We start from the raw sequence: 10738 nt of genomic DNA on the forward strand, positions 1-10738 counted from the left end.
CCGTTTACATATGAGCTAGTTCTAGCGGACAATGCACTATCCGACAATACTAGCACGAAATTAGCATAATGTAAACGCTTATTAGCTAGGACAATTCCTGTTTACATGATGCTAATATCGTGCTAGTATTGTCGGACAGTGCATTGTCCGCTAAAACTAGCTCATATGTAAACGGACCATAAGGCTTGCTGACGTTAATCATCTTTCCCTTGCACGCGCACTGAGGGGATAGGATTTGTGGCGCGTACAAGAGAAAGATCATCAAACGTCAGCAAGCTCTATATTGCGTTCAGGGCTTTATGTCCTGTTTACATATGAGCTAGTTCTAGCGGACAATGCACTATCCGATAATACTAGCACGAAATTAGCATAATGTAAACTCTTATTAGCGCGGACAATTCCTGTTTACATCGTGCTAATATCGCGCTAGTATTGTCGGACAGTGCATTGTCCGCTAGAACTAGCTCATATGTAAACGGGCCATTAGCGATGACAATTCCTGTTTATGGCCCGTTTACATATGAGCTAGTTCTAGCGGACAATGCACTATCCGACAATACTAGCACGAAATTAGCATAATGTAAACGCTTATTAGCTAGAACAATTCCTGTTTAATGGCCCGTTTACATATGAGCTAGTTCTAGCGGACAATGCGCTATCCGACAATACTAGCACGAAATTAGCATAATGTAAACGCTTATTAGCGAGGACAATTCCTGTTTACATTGTGCTAATATCGCGCTAGTATTGTCGGACAGTGCATTGTCCGCTAGAACTAGCTCATATGTAAACGGGCCATAAATGATGCTCATATCGTGCTAGTATTGTCGGACAGTGCATTGTCCGCTAGAACTATTTAGCTCATATGTAAACGGGCCATTAATATCGCGCTAGTATTGTCGGATAGTGCATTGTCCGCTAGAACTAGCCCTTATGTAAACGGGCCATTATGCGAAAAAAAACTGCAAGATGATGGGACAACACAACACAAGTGGGTTTTGATTTTCAAATTTCTAGAACAAAGCCTATTATTTTATCACTTTTTCTTAAAGATAAAGTCAAAAAACGACACGGGTTTATTATGCGAATCACGGCAGTAACAGTTTGTCGCTATTTTTCATGCGTTGCACTTTTACACATTAAAAACTACGAGCACATGATAAAATTATGAACAAAATCAACACCTCCTGAATCGAAATCCATCCACCGTGGACGAATTCCGAATCAAATCGAACTTTTTGACTAAATATTTAAATTAAAGCAATTCAATTGACTATAGACTACCACTGTAAATAGTTCAATAAACTCCTTGTAAAGCGATTTCTTTAATTTATATTACACTAATCTTACGTTATTCATTTATTTTTGTTATTTAATCACAGTCACTTTTGGTACTGTGATAGATATCTACCACAGTATTGACCATACCACGCGAACAAAATGTAAATTCTCATTTGCTGGGTTGCTATTTGTTTTTGATTTGTGTTGTTGTTAATTTCAAAGCCTACTTTTCGTTTTATTGGTCAAAAAGATCATTATCAAGTACATGAATAGGATGGCGTAAATTATTCATCAAAATTAAATACGTACCTCAAATTTGTTGCGCCACTATTGGAAGTTACGCTAGACGTATACGCGAATCCACCCCTGAGAGAAACAACAATATAATAAACCTTTGACATGTAGTTGTGCTGAGTTTGTTCCAAAAAAGAAAAACGTTAACTGTACGCGGTCGCATTTCATTTGCTCCGGATTTCCCCGTGTTTTTTCCATTGGTCTGGTTCCGTCGGTCGATTGTCCGCCCACAGGTTATGGGCCTCAGCTATTTCGCGATTGTGGAAATCGATTCGTTTGCCTGATAAAAGTTACGGTACGGTTCGTTTTCGGTCGATAGTTTGTGGCGTCGAGTAACGGCTGGTAGATTCCGGCAAAATAGCAAAATGGCGGATTCGCAAAGATTTGCCTTACAGAAGCTGAATAACCACAACTATCAGTCGTGGCGATTTAAAATGGAGATGCTCCTAATTCGAGAGGAGACATGGCAGCTGATTTCGCAGCAAACCCAGTAACGGATGAGTGGACGAAAGCGGATGCCAAAGCTCGGGCGACAATCGGGCTCTGCGTTGAAGATGACCAAACAAGCTTGGTGCGCAATTGTGCGACAGCGAAGGCAGCTTGGGATGCCTTAAAGGATTACCACGACAAGGGATCGGAGGTATACCTCTTGAAGAAGCTGACGCATCTGGAACTGAAGGAAAGCGACGATATGGAGCATCATCTGCACACGTTTTCAGATCTGGTGCAGCGGATATCGGATGTCGGTGATGCTATTCCGGAGAAGCTACAAGTGGCAATGCTGTTGTGTTCTTTACCGGACTCGTATGACTACCTGGCAACGGCATTGGAACAGCGCCCACGGAATGAGCTGACGATTCAACTGGTCAAGTCAAAGCTATTGGCGGAGGCCGAAAAACGTCGAGAACGCTGCGGAGGTGTTACTTTGAACAGTGGACATGCGTTGCGGGTGGATCATCGTCGTCGTCGCGGTGGAGTAAAAGCCGCCGGTGGTGGAAGTAAACAAACGGAGACTCGTTCTTGCTTCCAATGTAAACAACCGGGGCACCTGAAGAAAGATTGCCCAAATGTCGCTGAGTCAACAATGAAGTTGAAGATGAAAAAGACGGATGAACCGAAAGCCAAGCAAGCGCAAGCAGTCTGCGACGGACCGCTGGCATGGATGGTGGGGCAAGCTGATCCATCGAGTTGGTTCATCGATAGTGGGGCCTCAAGGCATATGGCAGGAAACCGAAATTTTTTCACCACACTGGAGTCTACTGGTGAGACAAGCGTAATGTTAGCCGACGGCGAGCGAGCCGAGGTGGCTGGAACCGGCCGCGGAACCATCGTTGGTGTGAACCTGGGTGGTGCGGATAGAATCGATTTGGTTGTCAAACTGAAGCCAAAATTTTCTATTGTGCCGGAGCCAAACATTGAAGATTGTGGTTATGTTCGTTTTTGACCTAATATTGAGAAGTATTGCTATTATTGGGGAAAAAAATAAAAATAAACTTTGTTTGAGTTTTGTATTCTTTGTAACAAATATTCTCACATTATATGTCGAGTGGAAAATTAGTAGGAATGCAACTAAAAAGCACTCGTTATGAAATTTCTTGAGATTCAGCGACTGATTGGAGCATGAATGTGTGTAAACAATCGATAAGTCATGTAGAGTGTAGCGCATTTGTGCGCCCTCATGCAGCGTGGAAAGAGAAATTCGAAGAGCGGGAAATGTTTGACAGCCGAGTAACTGCAAAATAATTTTGTTTATGGGAGTGATTTCAAAATATCCCTCTACTCGCTTGAGCGCAGAAAAGCGGCTATATCCGCAGCACCCAGGTGTGAACGATAGTGGTGTTCCGGTGGAAATCGAATTGAGTAAGGTATTGTACGTCCCGAACCTAACCAGTGGATTGCTTTCGGTGAGTATCCTTGCAAAGAAGAATCTTGATGTTGTTTTTTCTGGGAATCAATGTGAGATCCGAAAGCGCAATGGGGAGGTATGTGCAGTTGGTGAACGACACGGAAGCCTTTACCGTTTATGTGTTTCGGAGCAAGCGATGATCAGTGTCCAGACGTCGCACACGTCGCATTGCCTGCATACGTGGCATCGCCGTCTAGGGCACCGAGATCCGGACATAGTCCGAGCGATTCATGCGGACAAGCAAGCAGACGGGATGAAGCTAGTGGATTGTGGTGTGCGCACCGTGCCAATGTTGCCTGGAGGGAAAAATGGCTCGCGCACCGTTTCCGAAAAGCGTGGATAGAGGTTCGAAGGAGAAATTAGACATCGTACATGCCGATCTCAGCGGTCCAATGACACGCACGCCGAGTGGAAACCAATATTTCCTTTGCTTGGTTGATGACCATACACGGATGGCGTTTGTATACCTTCTCAAAAATAAGTCTGAGGCCGCAGCGAAAATTAAAGATTTTATCAGCTTCTGCCGGACGCAGATTGGAAAAACTCCCAAGGTGCTACAGTCAGACGGTGGTGGAGAGTTCATTAGCAAGGATTTGCAGGCACATCTGCGGACAGAAGGCATCGTGAGCCAGTTTAGCGCGCCCTACTCGCCACAGCAGAATGGCGTAGTAGAGAGGCGAAACCGATACCTGAAGGAGATGGCGCTTTGTATGCTGTTGGAAGCGAAGCTTGATCAAACGTATTGGGGTGAAGCGATCCTAACCGCAACCTATATCCAAAATCGAGTACCATCCAGATCCATCGGAATGAGCCCGTATGAGAAGTGGTACGGAAGACTTCCATCGTATGAGCATTTTCGGATTTTTGGTTGTGACGCCTGGGTGCATATACCAGCTGCGACGCGCAAGAAGATGGAACCTAAAGCGCGTAGGTTGGTGTTTGTAGGCTACTCCAATGAGCATAAGGCATATCGGCTGTTAGATACGGCGTCGGGGCGGATAACCATCAGCAGGGATGTGAAGTTCCTCGAGGATTGGCGTATGGACAGTGAACGTTATACCGAGTGGAAGCTGGAAGCTACTGAATCAACAGTCGAGTTGGAACCGCTGCCGGTACAAGTAACACCGCGTGAGGCAGCACCTGCAGCTGTACCAGAAGATCCTGATAATGAAGAAGAAGATATGAACGGGTATGAATCGGCGGAAGAATTGTTCTATGGCGAAGAGAACATTTCTGCTCCCGAGGAGGGGGCCCAACGTGAGAATCCACGTCGCTCTACGAGAGGAGTATTACCAGCCCGTTTCGATGACTATTTCGTTGGCATGGCAACGGTGGACGACGAACCTACTTCATACGAACAAGCGGTCAGCTGTGCGGAGAAAGACGAGTGGATAGCAGCCATGGATGTCGAGTACGATTCGTTGATGTCAAACGAAACGTGGGAGCTTGTGGACCCGTTACCTGCTAGCAACATTGTCGGTAGCAAGTGGGTGTACAAAAAGAAAATGGACGCGGACGGTAAAGTCGAGCGGATGAAAGCTAGACTCGTTGCGCAAGGCTTCAGCCAGCGATTCGGGTCGGATTTCGAAGAAACATTTGCTCCAGTGGCGATGTGCTCTACCTTCCGAGTGCTGTTGACAGTAGCTGGTCATCGGCGGATGTTCGTAAAACACCTGGATATAAAATCCGCGTACCTGTACGGGAAGCTGGACGAGGTGGTGTTTATGCGCCAGCCGCCCGGGTATGAAGTGCCCGGAGAGAAGAAGAAAGTGTGCAGATTAAAGAGGAGCATTTACGGTTTGAAGCAAGCCGCGCGCGTCTGGCACAAGACTCTAACGGACATTTTGAAGCAGTTTGGATTTGAACAGTGTAGTTCCGATTCGTGCCTGTACCGAAAGCGTGATGCAAAGAATGGTTGGATGTTTTTACTTGTCTACGTGGACGATCTGCTGCTGGTTTGCGCACAGGAGGAGGAAATCGCTCAACTCGAGCGGGCTTTGCAGGAACGACTGAAGATTACAAGGCTAGGAGACATCAAGAGTTTCTTGGGTATCCGTGTGCGGAAGGACGTATATGGTTTCTTCGTGATTTCGCAAAGTGCCTACATCAGAAGAGTAGTCAACCGGTTTGGTTTGGGGAATGCTAAGGGGTCGAAGTATCCTATGGACCCGGGGTACTACAAAGTGACTAGTGATAGCCCGAAGCTGGAGAATAATGAAGAGTACCAAAAGTTAATCGGTTGCCTGCTGTATCTGTCAATGCATAGTCGCCCAGACATCGCGGCGGCAGTAGGAATCTTGAGCCGGAAAGTTAGTTGTCCGTCGGTCACTGACTGGACCGAGGCTCGACGGATTGTTCGCTACCTGTTGACCACGATTGACTACGGATTGACGCTTGGAAGGAAAGATTGTGATTTACTATTGTCTGCGTACTCGGATGCCGACTGGGCGGGGGATAGTAGTGATCGTAAATCGTGTACTGGTTACATGTTCAGTTTAGGAGGAGCAACAGTGACTTGGGTCAGCCGAAAGCAGAGGTGTGTGGTCATGTCGACTATGGAGGCCGAATATATGCCCCAATCAGAAGCTACGCAAGATGCTGTTTGGCAACGCCGCTTATTGGCGGAACTGAACGAAATACAACAACCGACAGTCATTTTTGAAGACAACAGAAGCTGCCTAGATTTCGTTGCGTTAGACCAGCAGAAGAAGAGGTCTAAACACATAGGCACACAATTCCATTATACCAAGGAGCCGTTGCACATCTGGTGACATCGAGCTGCGATATTGTGCTTCGGAGAATATGATTGCGGATATCTTGACCGAGCCGCTTGGATCAGCCAAAGTTAAGAAGTTCGCAACCACTATTGAATTGGCAACCCTGCCAATCAGTGACGAATTGCAACAGAATTGTATTCGCGAGGAGGAGTGTTGCGCCACTATTGGAAGTTACGCTAGACGTATACGCGAATTCACCCCTCAGAGAAACAACAATACAATAAACCTTTGACATGTAGTAGTGCTCAGTTTGTTCCAAAAAAGAAAAACGTTAACTGTACGCGGTCGCATTTCATTTGCTCCGGATTTCCCCGTGTTTTTTCCATTGGTCTGGTTCCGTCGGTCGATTGTCCGCCCACAAAATTGATTGGACGGATTTCGATTCCCACGGAATGAGATAAACTTCACTTTAGGCATAAAACTAAGCAGAAGCGATTGCGATATGAAATAGTCAATAATCACGTTACATGATAAGGACATATCTCTAATGTATATCACGAATGTTGTCTGTTATCGGCAATTACTAATTTTGTAATTTTCTTTATTTTTTACAGAATCTACCACAGCATTTACCTCCAAGCCCTACGGCACCTCCCGGCGGAACGGTAGTGTGAAAGCATCATTAGTCCAGATTTTAAAACGCATATGTACATTTTTTACTATCACGATTGTTAAGCATATTTAAGTTGTTTTGTTTTTGTTCTTGTGTATAAAAATGAAAAAAAGTGTAAAGAGATGGAAAAATTATATGATCGCAAAAAGCCGTAGTTCAGCGTAAAGTGTTATTTAAATATTTTTTCTCCAAAAATCGCCAAACGCAATATGGTTTTGTTACTGTATTATTTTCATTATTTTTTGTTAGACATTTCTTACATTACTATATATTGCCAATATGTACGAATTCAAAACTAGGTACCGCATTTAGGAAATTAATTTAAAAAAATTTCATATGATTTTTAAAGAACTGATAACATCCGTGAAATTATAAACCGCGCTGAATTATGGAATATATGGTGCAAGCAAATGCTCGATTGTTAAATTATGGTGAAAAATAGTATACAGGAACACGCTTAGAAACGATGGGCCTTAATTATAATTGATGGGCGGTTTTCGTAATTTCAAGTTACCCTGACGTTTTTCAAACTGATAAATGTTGGAGTTTATATGTCGAAGTAAAAGACTGGTTGCGGTCTATTCTGTATTTTGACAGTAGAATAGAATAAGTTTATTGATCTACTGTTAAATATTGAAATATACCACCGACTAGTAAAAAACACCTTAAAATGCTACACAGAAACCAGTCTGATTTTGTGGAATCCTGACAGATTGTTTTTTCGAGATCAGATAAATTTGTCATATTCAGATGAAAATGGGAACAATTCCCTTACTCCATGATAAATTCCTTTAATTAAAGGAGGAAACACCGGTGCTGATAATGCATTTCAACTTGCCTTACACAGCTTGTCGGTTGGGGCTGCTTCTTCAATTCTGTTTTTTCGCACATGTATCAGATTACGATTAACTTGTTTAGAGGCTTGTAATCTGGAGACACCCAAATGGTGCAACTCGCAAACAGGAGTATATTCTGGTAGATAGGCAGACATTTAGAGATCCATACATCTGTGATTACTACATCTTTGTCTCAACAAACGGATAAAAGCAATCAACTAGAGCTTCTACACTCAACGTTAGCGACAACATCAACGTACTATGGGAGTCGATCCATGGATCGGTGGACACTTCAGCACGAAAGATGAAAGACTCTACGCCAGGGTTGGTTTGATGTGGAGTGTCAGAGATCGACAGACGAGATAAACGTGAGCAGAAGATGGATGTTGGTGTTGAGTACGCGATTGAATAGAGATTGGTATACAAGGAAGCAAGAGCAGCCGAAAAATTAATCCACCACAAGAAGCAAGTGATTATTGCGGCGCAGGAAAGAAATGACTTCAAAGTTTTCAATAGGAAGGAATCATCTTTGAGCAAAACGCTTGAACTATACTGCCGCTAACCGCAAGTCGAGCACATCTGTATATGGACGCCCATATACAGATGTGCTCGACCAGTTAGCGGCAGTATAAAGATGTGCCAAATATCGCTTTTTGTTGTTAAATCAATCGATGAAGGTAAGAAGGATCAAAATTTGATTATGCTCTACAGACACCATGGGCGGGAGGGTTAATGGAGCAGAACCATGGCATTAATGGCATGCGGAGGAAGACAGCGTCATCTCCCGTGATGTGCAACGACCACAAAGGGAATTTGCTGACAGATAAAATCGAAGTGCCTGCCAGGTGGTAGAAACACTTCGAGACTTTGTTGAACGGTAGATGTGAATGAGACGATGCATCAGTGAACAGAATAAACATGAGTTGTGGAGCCGTCTTCACTAGATGAGATTAGAAAAGTCATTAAAGAGCCGAAAGGCAATAAGAGTAATTGAAAAAAATAAATAAGGCTGGAAAAAAAGACTAGGCGGACACAATAAGTCAATCTGTTCAGATTACGAGCTTTACCGCTTGGTGTCCTGTTGTAGAACATAAGTTGTGTGAACTTTGCCATCAAGATAGTCTTTATCAAGTGATGAAGCGTGTATTCGAAATAGGGCATTAAAATAATGCATCATCAGCACCGATGCCCCGCATATGGAACTTTTTCAAAAAAAAAATGTATATTAGGGTACTTCTGGTTATATCACCACACCATATACCTACGACTGTGTATGTTGATGCCAATATTTATGTCATTGTTAAAAATATCGAAGACTGTGTTGACCTCGAGGACTTGCAAATTTAAATCTTTAAATTAATTTCGTTTTCTGGTGAAAATCGAGTTTTTCTAAAATTATTCTGCAATTTGCAAGATGCAACCAAGTAATTGTCAAAATATCGAAAGATTTCACCAGCAATCCTACACCATAAATAATGCAAATCATATGATTTATTATTAAATTCACATTAAAAGTCTAGATGTTGATTATTGTTGCTAGGCAATATAGTTTGGCTGTAACGCTATTATTGTCATTGTTGCTCAGCTATGCTGAACAGATGTAGCTACCAGAACCCAACCCAACAAAGTTGCATCGTTTGATTATATTGGAATTTTCAACATTTATTTGAAGAAGAAAAATCTGCGCATAATGTTCGCAAAAATATTTATTAAAATATTAATTTTATTGTCACGCTCTTCTAAAACTATCAGCTCTCCGCGGTGATAACGCGCAATCAAAGATTGTGCAACAACGAGCCCATGAGCATTTATACAGGGTGCGAGTCTGCGCTATAGTGATATAAAAAAGCCGCCGAGTGGGGTTACCATGAACTAAACCAAGATAAAGTCACGAATCGAATTTCAGTAAGAAGAAAACATCCGCTGCGGGTAATGTTTACAAAAAATGAACTGCAACGTGAATATCCGGTGAACTGAAAAGCTCCGAGTCAGGGTTTGAATCCATATATGAAAAAAAATCTCTCATTTATCATGTCTGTATACGCTCTATGATTTTACTAAGGTGGCGCAGATCAGCGCTGCGTTCCACTATTTATCTCTTTTACTTTTCCGCTATTCTTACTTACTTGATAGGCTACAGCTCTTCGATGAACCTACGCCGAATGGAGTATCCTTCTCCACTGGACTCGATCCTGGGCCAATCGCTTCCAGTCGCCCTGAACATTGAGCGCCCTCAGGTTCTCTTCAACTGCAAAAAGCCATCGTGTACGCGGCCTTCCACGAAGCCTGTGGCCTCTTCCGGGTTCTCTACTAAATATTATCTTCGCTTGACGTTCTTCCGGCATACGAACAACGTGACCAGCCCACCGTAGTCTGCCGTGTTGAATAAGCTTAATAATATCCAGCCCTTTATACAGCTGGTACAATTCGTGATTCATGCGACGCCGCCAGATACCGTTCTCCTGTTTACCGCCGAGTATTGTCCGCAGCACCTTACGCTCAAACACTCCTAGAGCTCTCCGATCAGCCTCCTTTAACGTCCATGTCTCATGGTCGTATAAAGCCACCGGAAGAATCATAGTAGTATACAGCGCGAGTTTTGTTTTCGTTTGCAGACTACGGGACTTAAGCTGGTTACAAAGTCCTTAATAAGCCCTATTTGCAGCTGCAGTACGCCTTTTCACCTCGCGGGTAACATCATTATCGCACGTCACTATTGTTCCAAGATACACAAATTCTTCTACCACTTCAAATTTTTCACCATCCAGCACTATTTCGCTACCACCACCACTAATGAACCCACGTTGATTGCCAGCGACCATGTACTTCGTTTTGCTGGTATTGATCGTGAGTCCAATTCTCGCTGTCTCTTCCACGGCACGGTGATCAATCCCGATAATATCGATATCGTCCGCAAATCCCAGGAGCATATGCGATCTTGTGATAATGGAACCGCTTCTTCGCACACCAGCTCTCCTAATCGTTCCCTCGAGCTCTCTATTGAACAGTGCATCACCCTGCTTTAATCCAT

General features: G+C 43.5%; 1 protein-coding gene across 1 annotated transcript in view; it reads left to right on the forward strand.

The window, feature by feature from the left end:
• Positions 1-7025, forward strand: part of LOC134205296 (WD repeat-containing protein 20) — a 28491-nt gene extending 21466 nt beyond the window's left edge. Inside the window, exon 5 of the mRNA XM_062680434.1 lies at positions 6813-7025. Within this exon, the coding sequence (XP_062536418.1) occupies positions 6813-6872 (60 nt within the window). The 3' untranslated portion in view covers positions 6873-7025. The remainder of the gene's footprint in view (positions 1-6812) is intronic.
• The last annotated feature ends 3713 nt before the right edge of the window (positions 7026-10738 follow it).

The sequence above is a fragment of the Armigeres subalbatus genome, chromosome 1 (assembly GCF_024139115.2).
Source record: "Armigeres subalbatus isolate Guangzhou_Male chromosome 1, GZ_Asu_2, whole genome shotgun sequence".
Taxonomy (NCBI): Eukaryota; Metazoa; Arthropoda; class Insecta; order Diptera; family Culicidae; genus Armigeres; species Armigeres subalbatus.